Raw genomic sequence first — 15,703 nt, forward strand, 5'->3', positions numbered from 1 at the left:
AATGTCTTCCAATATTAAATTGACTTTTCCAGGAGGACTATTGTATACATGAAAGAATAGTAGCTCATAATTGTCTTTCCATGCCTGCCTTCCACAGGTGTTACCCTGAGTGACTGTGATCCTGCTGAGGGTAGAAGTTTTACCTGTTGCACAGGACAAAATTCTCCTTCAGAGAATATTCCTCCCCATCCTTTCTGAGCATGTGCATGTGTGTTTGCTGCCTTTCTGTCCTTTCTCTTTGGATATTTGCACATCAGGACTGCTGGGATGGTTCCTTGGTTAAGAGTGCTGACTGGCATGTATTGAGGGGTTAATGCTGCCAAGGAGAGTATAAAGGTGAAGGTTTCTTAATTAAGTGCTACATAGAGTTGGTAGATTGCACAGGGACTTGTCCCATTTCAAGTAAGGAAGGGTTTAGAGCCAAATTTAATAACCTTTGCTTCAATAATAAAACCTTTAGCAGAACAGATGTTCAGAAGGCAGTGGGTGCTTTTTGCTCAGGCTCTCAGGGTAAGGGCTGCCTTTCAGCCCCATGTCCTTCAAGCCTTCCAGCCCTGCTTGGGAGGCTGGATGGACTGGTGATACCACTACCCCAGGTTGTGCCTGGGAGCAGCTGGAACCCTTGAAATAATGCCATTGTTTTGAAGATGGATTTTTTTTATTTTTTATTTTTTAAATTTTATTTTATTTTTATTTGTATCTTAAGTACAGGTGGTGGTGTGCGTTTGTCCAAATGCCAGGTATTGCACATTGTAAGGCAGAATGGAAATCACTCTAGAAAAATATTGACTCCCATTTGCATGAGCTACTTTTTTGCTCCCCCTGGCAGGATGGTGGTGGTAGCCAAAAAGATCAGCAGGTCTAGCAGCCTGTCCCCAACCCTTCCAGGGCTGCCTGGGGGCTCAGGGAGATGTCTGAGCCAGGATGGGGCAGGTGGCCTCATAACTGTGTCCAGCTCCAGCCTGGAGCCAGTGTGAGAGAATTTAACTTGGCTCTGTCTGTAATGAAACTCAGTTTAAATTACAGTGCCTCACCTTTGCTGTGGGGTAAAGCCTCACACAGCTGCCCAGTGACTGTCAGCCTTTAAAGTGGTTACACAAAAGCTTTCATTGTTTTGACTCCTGTGCTTGTTACACACACACACACACACACACACAAAATAAATCCTTAGAAAGAACTGATCAGGGCAGGTACAAGGCCAAAGGTAGATCTTGGTTTTTATCTCAGCAGCTGGGGCTGCTTTTCTGTACTGCTGGAGGCACAAACAGGAGGGCTGTAATTTACAGTGCTCCTGAATGACCTTCAGAGAGTTTGTAACTGAACCCACAATGGTCCAGGTTCTGTACAGGTCACTGAAGTCATTCCTCAGCCCTGGGAGCTCAGGGGGCTGCAGCTCAGCAGCAGGGTGGGTGTAGCAGTCATGGGTTGGGATTGCTCAGGCAGTTATGGAGACGTTCCCAAAGCCAAGTCCTGATGGTTCAGTTCTCAGGTGTATCCCATGCCCCCTGCAGCACCCACAGCTCCATCTAAGAACTTCTTGATGATTTGGACCCCATGCAGTTCATTTCATGTCTTTAATAGGTCAGCACCAAAAGATGGGGGCAGGGCTGTTTGAGTGTGAAGGGAGTGGAAAAAGTTTCAAGGCTGTTCACTTAGACCCATTTTCATCTAAATGTTACCTTCTAATCTTTTTTTTAGCTCTAAGAATCTGACATAAGGTAGCTTGGCTTCATCTGTCAGTCTACTTTTAATACTTTGGAGAAGTTATGAGCATCCAGGCTGGTACAGCATCAGCTGCAGCTGTGAGGTGAGTCCAGGGGAGGCCCCAGAGATGATCAGAGGGCTGGAACACCTCCTGTGAAGCTGGGCTGAGAGAGTTAGGGTGGTTCAGCCTGGAGGAGAAAAGGTTCTGAGGAGACCTTATAGCAGCCTTCTTGTACCTGAAGGGGGGGGATTAGAAAGCTGGGGAGGGACTTTTTAGAAGAGTCTGGAGTGATAAAACAAAGCAGAAAGGTTTGGAAGAGGGAAGGTTGTGAGATTGAGAAGAAATCCTTCGCTGTAAAGATGGTGAGCCCCTGACCCAGTTTGCCCAGGAAATTGTGGCTGCCTCATCCCTGGAAGTGTCCAGGACCAGGCTGGATGGGGCTTGGAGGAATCTGGTCTAATGGGAGGTGTCCCTGCCGATGGCAGGAGGGGTTGGAACTGGATGATCTTTAAGGTCCCTTCCAACCTGGCTCACTCTGTTATGTGGGCTGTAGTCACCCAGAAGGTGGTTTGGGTGGTATCTGGAGACACTGAATGACAGTGGTGACAATGGCAGAGCAGGTGGGGAAGAGCCTCGGAGCAGGAAGGCAGCAGCATCACCACCTGAAAGAGAGAAGCATGGCCCCTGCCTGCATGGTGAGGCAGTTCTGCCATCCCCAAGGCTCACTCAGCATTGCTTGGCCAGCAGCTCAGGAACCAGTTACATTAAACTGGTTTCTGTGTCATTTGTCCTGGACTTACTCCTGTTAACTTGCCAGAAAAAGCTGTACGAGGTATTGGCACTAGGAACTGGTGTTTAACCAGTTGTAAACTGGGTTTAACAAGGTGATTCTCACACAGATGTGTGCCTGGATGCAGATGCTCCCTTAGACACAGATCTTGGAGAGGAGGAAGCCTTTAATTCATGGCTTCTTCCCTGCAGTGTTCCATCTGCACAGGGTCTTGCTTCAGATAGACACAAGTTGGGTAGAGGTAGAGGAATCTTCATGATGGCCTTGACTCCCAAACTATAAATATCTTTTCCTCTGAGGTAAGGAGGGTCCTTAGACTGGATGGAGCCAAACCTTTCCAAGGGAACACGCCCTTCTCTTGTGTGTTTTTTGTTTGGTCTTCTTTTTCCCCTCAGAACAGGGCTTTCTCTTCCCATGCAAGGTGACCCCTCCCAAACTAGGAAATGCCTTCCTTGAAAAGTCATCAGTGCATCCCTGGCTGCTTCACCCAAAGGTCAGATGTGTTCTTACCTCAAAAGGGAGATGTGATGAAAGATTATTTTTGTTAGCAGGGCCAGTTATTTCTTCCCAACCTTTGGATTTTTCCCCTGGGTCATAATTACCTCCTGCTACTGAAAACCAGTAAAATAAAGAAAACCAGAAGAAGCTTCAGTAACCTTAGGATTAAACTGAACAGTGAGGAGCAGTAGAGAAAGCAGCTGGTGGGCTTGAAGGAGCAACTCTGCTTCAGTTTCTCTTTTGTCTTTGCTTTAATGAATGTTTCATGGAGCCCCAGGAGTCACAGAGAGGTTCCCCAAGGCTGCTGAAGCATGGTTATCCTACAACCATTATTTTCTTCTCTGTATCACAAAGAAATGCAGCTCTTACAGGGTCCTCACCCGAGGGATCAAAAAAGCACCCAATTTTCTTAGGCTGGTGGAGTTCTATTCCCTCATTTTAAGAAAAAAAAATTCTTTTGCCGATCAAGTAACTTGATAAAAATGTGTGTGTATGTTGAAGGTTTGAATAGACAAGGAAAAAAAAAAAGGATTATTTTCTTTAGCCACTGGCTCAGGGTACAGCTCCACTTTTCAGAGCCTGTGAGGTGACTGTCCCAAGGCCTAGGACTCTGTCCCTGCTCCCTGAGCTCTGCCACATCCATTTGCTGCAGTCTCTTCTCTCATCCTTGCTGAACCCTCTACAGTGTCCCCACAAATCCCCAGGGGTGTCACCTCAGCCCCCCCTGCTCTCAAGCCCACCCTTCCCACCAGCTCAGCCCCTGCCCCAGGCTGCAGCAGTGGGACAGGAGGCAATGATTGTCTCACCTCAGCTATTGCAGAAAACCCCACAGGAATCCTCCTTGGTTGTGGGCCAACAGCTCCAGGTGGAGCCAAGAATAACCTGGAGCAGGTTGGGTGAGGAAGCCTGGCTACCCCTGAACCTTCAATCACCCAGGGAAACGTGGTCACCTTCCACATCCATCCCCCAGGCACTGCCATGCTGGGGGAACCCTTCCTGTCCTGTTCCTGGTTTGCAGAGAGGAGATGACAGTGGAGATGCTGAGAAAGAACCTGACAGAGTAACCAGACAGGGCTGGCAGCAGCCAAAGGGGGGTTTTCACCCCCAGAGTTGGGAGGCTTGGTGATAGCTGCTGAGGATGGAATTACAGAAGCATCAAATGCCAGCTTGAAAGGGACCTCAAGGATCATCTAGTCACAGAAATCACAAAGTCAGGGGTTGGAAGGGGCTTTGAAAGATCATCTAGTCAAACCTTGCTAGGTAAAAATACATTTTAAACTAACTGATCCAGCACCCTGCCAAGCTGGATCTTAAGCCTGTCCAATGCATTCGGAGATTATCCCAATGTCTAATTGTTATCAAAGAGAAAATTCGTCCTCTGGAGTCCAATGGAAATCTCCCCAGAAGTGACTTCTAACCATTGCCCTGTGTCTTTTCCATAGGACTCCTTGTACAAGGGGAGTCTCCATCTTCTTGGTCACCCTTTGTGTGCTGGTGGATGGTAAGAAGGTGTCTGTTGGAAGGGACCTTAAATATCATCTTGTTCCAAACCCCTACCATGAGCAGGGACACCTCCCCCTAAACCAGGTTGCACCAAGCCCCATCCAACCTGGCCCTGAACATTTCCAGGGAGGAGGAAATCCACAGTTTCCCTGGGCAAGCTGTGCCAGTGCCTGTTCCAGCCTCACATTTGTGAGGTGATGCACAATGCCCAGGCTCTCCCAGCAAGTGCACATCCCCCTCCCAGCACCACACTCAAAGCCTCACATGGATCCTAGGGCAGGTCCCATCTCCTGGAGCTTCCACTGATCTGTCCCAGGAGCAACTCAGCAGCTTCAGGGTGGGCAGGGTCTGAGCATCCTTCATGAGCCCAGGGAGCTGCACGGGGCCTCTCAGAACCCAGGTCCTGCTGCCAGTGGCTCTGTCACTGACACTGCCTGCCCAAGTCTGATTCATCCTCAGGGATCTCTGTTCCCACAGGATCCCTCATTTCCTCAGAGGTTTTTGAGAGGTCAGTTTCACCATCAAATGTCCATGATGTGCTTTTCCTCATCATTTCAGTGGAAGCTCCCTACTCCCTGGGTTTTTCTTATTGCAAGAATCAGAAAATTGTGTAATTTTTCATCTGTTCCCTGCCTGCTTATCCAGCTCTTCAAGGCAGGGCAAGAGCTGTGTTTTGCAGCTGGGAAATGAGGGCAGTGGTGGTAAGTGAAAAAAAAAAAGTAGCAGAGATGAGCTTGACCTTCCAGTTCCCAGGCTTAGACACTAACCCTGAATCACCTTTCCTCTCCCACCACCACACCTACAGCTCCACAAGCATTTGGTTTCCCAGCCCAGGAGTAAAACCAGCAGCCTGGCAGCTTAGACTCATGTGTGCAATGAGTTGGTTTTACTCTGATGAAGGATGATAAGCCACCCATTGTGCTGATGTTCAGAGGGTGGAATGACACCAGAAGGAAGAAGGGTTTTGTACAAGCTGTGGTGTCAGGAGGGAGGTGATTTCTTCATATTTAACCATCCATCAGGAAACTCCTGTCAGCAAGTTTCTGTTTCCAATATACAAGGGCAGAGGATCAAAAAAAGGTCTTCAAGCTTCATGACACAAACTTCATTACTGTGGAACATTTCCTGGCTTCCTAAATGGATTTAGTTTAATGGTTTAATTTTTATTTATGGCAGGAGTTTTCCAGCATGCTCAAGCCCAGGACATGGGAGCATGGCAGCTCCTGGAACATCTTAGAACAAACCCCTGAGCTCTGCCCTGGCCACATCCCACAGCAGTGATGCTTTCTCTGAAGTCAAAGCTGTTTCTGTTTGATTTTGTTTTGGGTAAGACTCACAACTAGTAATAGGCACCCAGTTTCTCAGGGCCTGAGATTTTGAACCAACCTGAATAATAAACCACAGCCAGCTACACCTCTTGAGTGTTACAGTAAGAAAGGGAGAGTCTGCCCCAAGTCCTGCTGTTGCATCCTTCTTTCTACTGGAAAAGCAAGGCTGCTGCAGGAGAGATGAGGAACTGGTGTCTGCCTGGAACTGCTTGGCTGAATTCCCAGAGAAGTGAACTAAATCCTCCCTGACCACCAAGGTCTTCCTCCCAGGAGAGGGCTCATCCTGCCACAAGTCTGAAGAGGAAGCCTGAGCCCCTTCATCACATGAAAAGCTGCTCAGAGCAGAGCTAAGACAAGCTTGAGCTGCCTCTCAGCTCTCTCCCTGGGCTTCATTTCCATCACTCCAGGGATGCAACTTTCAGCAACTCCTGTCAGTTTAATAACCAGTTACTGGATTAACACAGCAGAGACACCAGACCTCTCTTCAGGTGCTCTGTGAAAGCCTTACTGATGTATCTAAGCCTTGCTCTCCCAGGAGAAAACATCTGATCTTTAGCTTACTATGAACAGGTATGTGTGAGAGAGAACCTCTGTGGATATATGGATTACATATATATACATTTATAATTCTAAAAACTGGACAGCACAACAAGGAGGTCAAGCAGCTCATCTGGACAGCAGCACAGGTACAGGAAAAGCTCTACCTTGCAGAGCAAATGTAGTTTTCCCTTGACAGCTGGAGGGGACTTCCAGCAATGTGTTCCCTGGAAAGATGAAAGCAACCAGAAGTGGTGGCCCCAGGATCAGGGACATGTAGTGAGTGGGATGTCCTGGGCCCTGCTGCTGTGGGAGGGGTTCTGAAACTGGTTGCCTCAGGGCATCCTCTGGTTCTGAAGAGGTGGCTACTGCTTTTTCATAGAATTGCTGTTTCCAGCCAGGAGAAGGAAGCCATGGGTTCAGAAATGAATGTCTGTCCTCAGAATGGGGATATTTGATTTTATTTAAATGAATTAACCAGAGAAGAGCCTTTCAAGGGACGGATTGGTGGCTACACACCCGAGGAGTCAGGACCAGCAAGTGGAAAACTCCAGGTTTCCATAACTCTTCCTTCTGTATTCCCAACTCCCACATTTGCACGGGGTTGTCCTTGGCTGCAGGGGAGGCAGAGCTGGCAGCAGTGGCAAATGGCAGGGAAATGAAGTCTCTGACACTGCTTCCCCACTTCCTCTCCCATCAGGAGCTGACTGCCCCAGTTTCCACACCCAGGCAGCTGTGAGGGACAAGCAGCAGCACCTGAGTGATTTTGCATCTACAGGAGGCTTTAAAGCTACCAGAGAGGTTTTTTTTTTGTTTGGTTGGTTTTTGTTTTTCTTTTTTAAGTGGAACCAGCAAGCCCCAACACACCACAGCATCACTGCCTGAGCAGACACCTCACCTTTGGGGTTGCCTTCCTACATTTGTAAGGTCTTCTTCCAGTTCCAAATCCTGTTTTGAGAAAACAACAGTAGCTAGGGGAGTCTCCTCAAATTCTCCCTGGAATTATCCTCACATTCCAATGGAGCTGTTGGAGTGAGTCCAGAGGAGGCAATGAAAACTGACCAGAGGGCTGCAGCACCTCTCCTATGGAGCCAGGCTGAGAGTGGGGTTTGTTCAGCCTGGAAAAGAGAAGGCTCTGGGGGATCTTACAGCAGATTCCAGTACCTGAATGGGCTACAGGAAAGCTGGGGAGGGACTTGGACAAGGGCATGGAGTGATAGCATGAGAAGGTAGAGTTAGGTTGGACCCTAGGAAGAAATTCTTTAATGTGTGGGTATTGAGGCGCTGGCACAGGTTGCCCAGGAAGGGTCTGAATTCCCCATCCCTGGAAATGTTCAGGGCCAGGTTGGATGGGGCTTGGAGCAACCTGGTTTAGTGAGAGGTGTCCCTGCCCATGCAGGGGGTTTGGAACTAAATGATCTTTGAGGTCCTGTCCAACCAAAACTCTTCTATTTTCTGGTGATTCTCTGTGAGGGGAATTTGCAGTCCTGTCCTCCAAGCAGCTCTGTCCACCCTGCAGTGAGGTCCCTCACTGCTGTCACTGCAGGATGCTGGGTGTGGATGTGGAGTGGGGATGGCCAAACAACCCTCAGGTGAGAGGAAGCTTGCCCAGGACCAGCCTGCACTGCCCAGTTTAGCAATTCCCCAGTCTTTGATGCAAAGAAACCAGTGCCTGGCTGGTGGGTGACAAACACTAGGACACAAAGTGCCACAAAAATCATCACTGTGTTATCACAGGGGCTCTGGTGGCAAGAGGAGAACTGCCAAGAAACATTTTCTGCAACTGGGGCTGAGTGATGTGAGGAGCCCGAATATATTGGGTAAATCCAGCACTTTTTGTCAGGGACAGAAGTAGCCCTGGGGACTTCAGATCACATAGATCAATTCCAAGTTAGGATTTTCCCCCAAATTCCAATAACTTATGTCAAATGGATGAAGCAGAGCACACAGCCAGGTACCTACCACAGCCACACAACCCAAAATACAGACACCCACTGGTTTCCCATCAGGGTGGCAGCAGAGCCACAGCAGAGGGAGGAGGCTCACACCTATGGAGAATTAGGGCAAAGCTTGTCCTGATTTACCTGCAAAATGCTCCTGCCACAATTACAAGGAACAAACAGGGGATTGCAACAGAACCACAGTGTCCCCAGGGGCTGGAGGACCATGGATAATCAGGATAATGCCAAAAGAGCAGCTAAAATGTTGGTCCCGTGAAGGTACCTTTAGTGAAGAACATCACTAACACTCCAAATTAGTGGGACCAGTTCCCTCCAGGTCCCACCCATGAGCTTTACAGCTGTGAAACATGTTAATGAGAGTGTGAAGGGGGTGGCCCTACCAAGGCAATCCTGAGGTGCTAGCAAAAAGTTGAAATAAAAAAAAAAAATTAAAAAATTGAGGTAAATACAACAAAGTTTTCAAGCTCCCAGGCTGTCCCATGAATTTTTTCCAGTAGAAAATGTCATTCCCCTTTATGCCATGCACAACAGAAAACTTTTCCTTCAGGTAAATGTCAGAGAAAAATAAACATCAGGAAAATCTAAATGTCTTCCTCCTTTTACATCTCAGCCACTTTTTTATTTGCCCAGTGGCTTGGATTCAGGTAAAGGAGGGAAGGAAGAAGGAGGGAGTCTATTTAGCAAACCAGTGTTTGTTCTTCTAACACTGATCATAAACACGAAGTGTTTTAATGGCACAATCATACCCTGGCAAGAACAAATGAAAAGCAAAGTTTATAATTCAAACAATACATTTACTCACTTGTTTGATTCTTGCCCAAACAGTTTCCTGCTCCCAGGGTGCTTGGAGTGGTTGGAAAAAACTATTTATAGCTGAATTCTGAGGAGAGACAGCAAAATGTCATCTCAGAGGGGCATCTGCAGCCAGGCAGAGTGGCATTTGGATGAGGAAGAAACTTGGTGAGGAAAAAAATAACGAGAAAGCTCAAAAGAAAAGGGGGGAAAAAAAAAGGAAAAAATAATATATATATTGGGGGCAACAGCAGGCTTGTGGCATCGTGACTGTTGTATTTTGAAAATAGTTGCCTGAGTGGGATGTGTAGAATTACTACTCCAGCACCCCCATGTTTTTGGTGCAATAGTAATTAGCAAGTTTTTTTCCTTGCTTTTTTCATCTGTCTCCCTTCAGTCATCCCTCCCAACAGAGAAATGCAGTGACCTTTTTGGGAGGGGGTGTGGAGCCTCCCCCAGCAGTGCCCCAGGGACAATAAATTTCTCACCTGTGGCTGCAGCTCTTCTCAGGTGGTGCTGATGCTGCTGAGCTGCAGGGTTTGGTTATTTCCCCAGGTCAGCACTTTCCCACACCCAGCTCCACGTTTGCTGGATCCAAACGTGTCCCCAGGTAAAGTGCAGAGGAGGCAGCATCAGCAAAGCACCCCAGCTCCTCCCAGCTCCCATCCTCCTGCCCTGCTAAGCACACAGTGACTGCTTTGCTGGGAAGGGCAAATGAAAAACAGAACAAAACAAAACCAAAAAAACCCACCACCCAACAACAGAACAAAACAAAAAGCAACCAAACAACACAAAACCCAAACTGAAAAATTGAGTAAATCAGTCATTCTCCACCATGTAGAGCTGGGTTTCTAAGCCTTAATACACATAAAATTACATGATGTGCATGGATGTGTTTGTATGTATCAGTACAGCAGGATTCCTCCCCTGGAGGCCTGGGGAGCTGGTAAAATTATAGCAAGCCTGAAAACTCAGCAATTCATTAAAAAATATATTATGCCTTTTCTTCTTTTAATTTTTTCATGTGACAGCATTGCAGGGCAGAAAAAGAGGCCCAAGATCACAAGCTGGAGCTGGAGGTGTTTCCTGGGAGTGTTGACATTCCTGGGTGTACCCCGCACTTTCTCATTTCAGAGCTTCCCATCCTTGAGCTTGCTCCATCCTTGAGCAAGGACTGGCACCACCTTGGCTCCCAGAGCTTTCAAGTGATGAACCATAAATCAGAATCACAGAAAGGTTTGGGTTGGAAGGGACCACTCAAACTCATCCAGTTCCAACCCCTCTGCCCTCCAGGTGTCCATGGACCAGGCTGCTCCAAGCCCCATCCAACCTGGCTACAAATGCTTCCAGGGATGGGGCACCCACAACTTCCTTGGGCAACCTATGCCAGTGTCTCACCACCCTCCTCCTCTAAGGTATTTCTTCCTTATGCCCAATCTGAATCTGCCTTCTTCCTGCTTAAAACTGTTGCCCCTTCTCCTGTCACTACAGGCCATGGTAAAAAGTCTCTCCTCCATCCCTTAAACATTGAAGGGTTTGCTCTGAGGTCTCCCTGAAGCCTTCTCCAAGGCTGAACAACCCCAGCTCTTTCAGTCTGTCTTCCAGGAGAAACTTTCCAGCCCTCTGATGCCCTCAGCTTCACCTTACCAGGTCCCATGAACTCAACCATGTCCAGGTTCCTCGGGTGGTCACAAACCTGATTTCTCCTACAATGGGAGGGAAATTCATTCCCCCAGACCCTGCCTTGAGCTTTGGGGGCTCAAGAGATACAGGAAAGGAGACGACCACCAAAAGGGTTGAGTACAATCACACAAAACCTTTCTGGTTGTTAGCAGGCCAGCTCCAGGAGCCTCACATCAGTGAAGACACAGCTGCAAATGCCCAGACCTGAGTCCAGATTCTTTCTAGAGAATGATAACAGAAATCTTTTATGCAATCAAGGATGGGAAAGTTTCCCCTCTGTACATTTTTGTGGATTTCACTGCTTACATGAGTGTTCTGGAATGTTCAGACAAGAGCAAGAGCACCTCTGACTGGCATCAATTGGGAAACACTCCTGGGGATCACCCTCTCCTGACAGATGATACCACAGCTTGAATGGGACCTGATTTCCCCAGGGCCCTGTGACTCCTGTAGGAAAAGAAGTGCAAGGATATTGGACATCATTAATTAAGATAAACATCCCATCATCTGGATGCAGCAGCAGCATTCACAGGTACCAAACACTGATCAAAACACAGGTTGTTGCCCTGTTCCTCTCTGAAAACCAGGCTGCTCCCCTCATCATTTTCATTAAGTGTTTCTGGAAGGGAGACAATTCTGATGACATTAAAGGGAAAGCCAAGCAGCCCCCACAGCCACCCCTGTGCATCAATCAGCTGCCTCACAGGCATCCAGCCACCCCCCCCCCCAGGCTGTGGGGCTGGGAAAAGGAAAAACAAAGAGTAAGTAGGATCCAAACATTTCTTTCACTCTGTATGTTCAACCCTTTTTTCACTCACACCGATTTTTGACAGATTTTAATTCAGCCTAACATTAGGAAAATTTATTTTAAACTTCTAAAGGCTTCACAGAATTGTGGTTTGGTTTCAGGCTGAAGTCAGGAAATCCCCAGCTGACCCCAAACTATTTTCAGCAAATAATTTAATAAAGGTTTTTTCCATTGATTCAAATTCCACCCCTGGAATTAGATTGACAAATATAAAATAAAGCTATGTGACTTCACATTTTATTTTTATGCTGTCATTCTGTTTGGATAAATGAACTACCTCTGGAACTAAGCAGCATGTTAAAAATGGAGGTTGAGTGCAGCTTGAACCATAATCAGATGCTTAATTTGCTGTTAGGAATTGGTAGGCATTTTTCCTTAGGGAAGTGGATCTGACCAATGGATCTGGGCATCTTGCTGTAGAAGGCATTGCTGGAGGAGCTCCAGAGTTACAAGCAGAGCCCCACATCTCACACCTGATGGCAGAAGAGCTCCAAGCCATGCAGCTGGGACTTTTCATAGAATCATAGAATCCTTGGGGTTGGAAGGGACCTCGAAAGATCATCTAGTCCAACCCCCCCTGCCAGAGCAGGGCCACCTAGAGTACATCACATAGGAACGTGTCCAGGCGGGTTTTGAATGTCTCCAGTGAAGGAGACTCCACGACCCCCCTGGGCAGCCTGTTCCAGGGCTCTGTCACCCTTACAGTAAAAAAATTTTTCCGGATATTCAACTTGAACCTCCTGTGCTCCAATTTACACCCATTACCCCTTGTCCTATCACTGGTCACTACTGAGAAGAGCCTAACTCCATCTCCCTGACACTCACCCCTTACATATTTGAAAACATTGATGAGGTCACCCCTCAGTCTCCTTTTCTCCAAACTAAAGAGACCCAGCTCCCTCAGCCTTTCCTCATAAGGGAGATGTTCCACTCCCTTAATCATCTTAGTAGCTCTGCGCTGGACTCTTTCAAGCACTTCCCTGTCCTTCTTGAACTGAGGGGCCCAGAACTGGACACAATACTCCAGGTGCGGCCTCACCAATGCAGAATAGAGGGGGAGGACCTTGGGGAAAACATCAGAGAATGATCCCAGCACTTCCCAATCCTCAGCTGCTGCTACAGAATGAGCATGCAAAGGAGCAGACCTAAAGCTGTGCCTGAAGTTCTTCCACTCTCAATGTTTGATTCTGTGATTAAAGAACACAGATCAGCAGGTGCATCGTAAAAAACTTGAATTCTCCTCATCAGAGCATCACAGGCAAGTTTATTCAATTTAAAATTCACAGTAACTGCTTGAGCTCACAGAGTAAGTAGCCCAAGTTGAAGGCTGCTGTCTGAATTTCAGGCCTGCCTGGTGTCAGCCACAAAAACATCATTTGGCCACAATTTCACTTCTGTTTTCAAGCAAATTCTCACCAAGGGGAAGTCTGCTTCTCTCTGGTGCTGGTCCATGTGTGCTCTGCCCCAGCATTCCACATTCGTGCACAAACTGAGATGCCAAAGCAATGAATCACTTTATTAACTTAACCCAAACCCTCCTCATTTCAACCCAGGATAAATTAGTGAAATCATGACCACAACTCCCTGCCAAACAGCAAGGAAATCTCCCATCTACCAGGTGTGCTTCAAGTACCTTTACTGGGGCAGGAATCCTCCTGCTTTGGTAAAACAACATCTATTTTTCCCAGTGCCTGTATGAAGGCCTCCCCAGCCCCCTGATACACCACAGACTCTTCAAAGTGTCATTCAGAAGAGCAAATTAAATGTAAAGAGACAGATGCCAACTCTAAATTACAACACTTTATTGCAGCATTGGCAAAGATCAGATTTCTGAAGCTGGTGAAGATCGGGCGGCGTTTCTGTATGAAATGGTACAACTTTACAAGTCTCTCTTCCTACATGCAGAAACCAAAAACAGTGGTAAAAAGGATTTTAAAAGAGCTAGAAAAAAAAAAGAATTAATAACATACAGATGAGCTCCTTAACTCAATTATCTACCTCTACCTGAAAGCAAACAAAAACCTATGCTAATAAATAACAGATTGTCAGAAACAGAGCAAGAAATCTCATTTCTACTTAGAAAAAATTAAAAATTCTACTTGTTTCCAGACTTAATTTTTATTCTTTTTTTTTATTCTTTTTTTTTTTTTTTAAATCTTTTGTTTCAATAGACAGAGGCTTATCAACCCATGAAGATCAACAAAATATCTGGATCCACTCCTTGCCATCCTCCTGTTATGCTGACTGGCACGTTTTGGTTTTCAATGATACATACAATGGGCTCAACTCTATCCCTGTCCTTAGGCTGGTGTCAGGCTGTTCCAAGCAGTCCGAGTCAACACCCTGTGTTCATCGACTTCACAATCTATTTTAAACCTTAACAGACATTTTACCTCCTTGGCTCTGAAGTTTTTCACTCCTCCCCTCTCCCCACCCCCTCTTTTCTTGCCCAGCTGGCAGCAAAAGGCTATTCCTGAAGCAAAAACCTTCCCACTGAGGAGTGTTTGATAAGAACTTATCCTACTTGTCAGGGCTCTCTTTTGGATTTCACCATTTGCTCTACGTTTTTCTACTGCAGATTTGCAGCCCCCCAGGAATATCCTTCCAACACAAAGTGCTCGGTTCAGAGATAAAGTAACTTGCATCAAGTTTAGAACTCTGCTCTCCCACATCCTGAGCGGACAGAGACCTCTTCCATTCCAGTGTAATCCATCCGAATTTCAGGTTGATCTTTGCTTTCACCAAGCTGCTCACTGGTCAAGTTAACCACCTCATCCATGTACTTCTGCTCCTAAGAGAAAATTAACCCTCAATGCAGTTCCCATAACAAAAAGCTTTTTTTTTTTTTTAATTTTTTTTTTTTTAATTTTTTTCTTTTTTTTTTGGTAGGCCATGACTGGAAGCTTCCACTTGTTCTGTGTGTGGGGTTGGGGAGGGGGAAGAGGGGAGGCTGCTGTTTCTGCCCCACGGCCCCAGCCTGTCCCAGGTTTCGGTTCTGAAGGCTCTAGACTGACATGCTGAGATGTGTCCACTGCTCTCATTTCATTGTTGGAGGACTCCACCATCCACAACATCAGAGATACAGGACCTAATGAAATGACACTTGCTGCTGGATCAACGTCTCCTAAAAAAAAAAAAGAAAGAAAGAAAAAAAAATAGTTAAATGTGGGATATTTACGACTTCGTGGATTAACAACCAGAGGAACCAGCTGCTAGTGATGCTGATATTCATTTGGCCTCTAATATATTAAAATGATTTATTTCTATAATACTTCTGTTTTTTAAAAGACCATTAGCAGATAAAAGGGGGTAGATAACCTGTATCAGAAAAAAGTCTTCATCAGCAGATGAATTTAAAATTTTTCCAACAAATATCTGCCTTATCTTCCTAGCTGAGATGCTATTGGAGTGCATGGCTGATTTGTGAATTTATGAAATACTAACTAATTTTAAATAGTTTTCATCTTTTTGTGTAGTTTCTGAATGTTTAGAGGGACTGCAGGAATATTAAGAGGGCTTTCTGGAGTCAAATAACTGTTTTAAATACTTCTAGGGGGACAAGAGTTGTATTAAAATGTTCAATCATCCCTTGTGCATGAAAAACATGTCCCTGCTGACAGAAATTCACATTTAATTCTATTAAGGACATACATATCCATTGCAAAATTACAGAAATTTGCAGGCATATGATACAAGAAACCAGAGTAATCTAGCTGTAAAGCTACTCTAGTACCACAGCACAGCTGTTGGTTACTCTACCTGGGCAGGTTTTCAGTTGATTTACAGACTGCAAATTAAAATTTAGTAGTACAAAGAAAAGTAAAAATTACACATTTACAATTACAAGAAAGCCCCAGGCCTACACACCCCAGTCTTTTACCACATAAACAAAGCAGTTCATGTTTCTTTAATATTAGTGCATCAACCTCAAGCATCTGTTGAGTAGTAATTTAATCTAAGCAGTTTTTATTGAAAATCTGGCAAGAAAAAAAAGTTACAAGTATGTGAAACTGGACATAATAACTTCAGAGCTTCTTCTAACAGAGAAACCTTTTACAGTGACTCTGTATTCTTAAGTATTGCTTTCTTTTCTTACCC

The 15,703-nt window shown here is 46.0% G+C and overlaps 1 protein-coding gene across 2 annotated transcripts in view; it reads right to left on the minus strand.

Moving 5' to 3' along the window:
- Positions 1 to 13,385: 13,385 nt before the first annotated feature.
- Positions 13,386 to 15,703, minus strand: part of UPF2 (UPF2 regulator of nonsense mediated mRNA decay) — a 63,559-nt gene continuing 61,241 nt past the window's right edge. For both annotated transcript variants that reach the window (XM_030451064.1, XM_030451054.1), the window contains one exon: positions 13,386 to 14,729. In XM_030451064.1, coding sequence (XP_030306924.1) covers positions 14,720 to 14,729 — 10 coding nt within the window. In that variant the 3' untranslated portion in view covers positions 13,386 to 14,719. The remainder of the gene's footprint in view (positions 14,730 to 15,703) is intronic.

The sequence above is a fragment of the Calypte anna genome, chromosome 1 (genome assembly GCF_003957555.1).
Source record: "Calypte anna isolate BGI_N300 chromosome 1, bCalAnn1_v1.p, whole genome shotgun sequence".
In the NCBI taxonomy this organism is placed as follows: domain Eukaryota; kingdom Metazoa; phylum Chordata; class Aves; order Apodiformes; family Trochilidae; genus Calypte; species Calypte anna.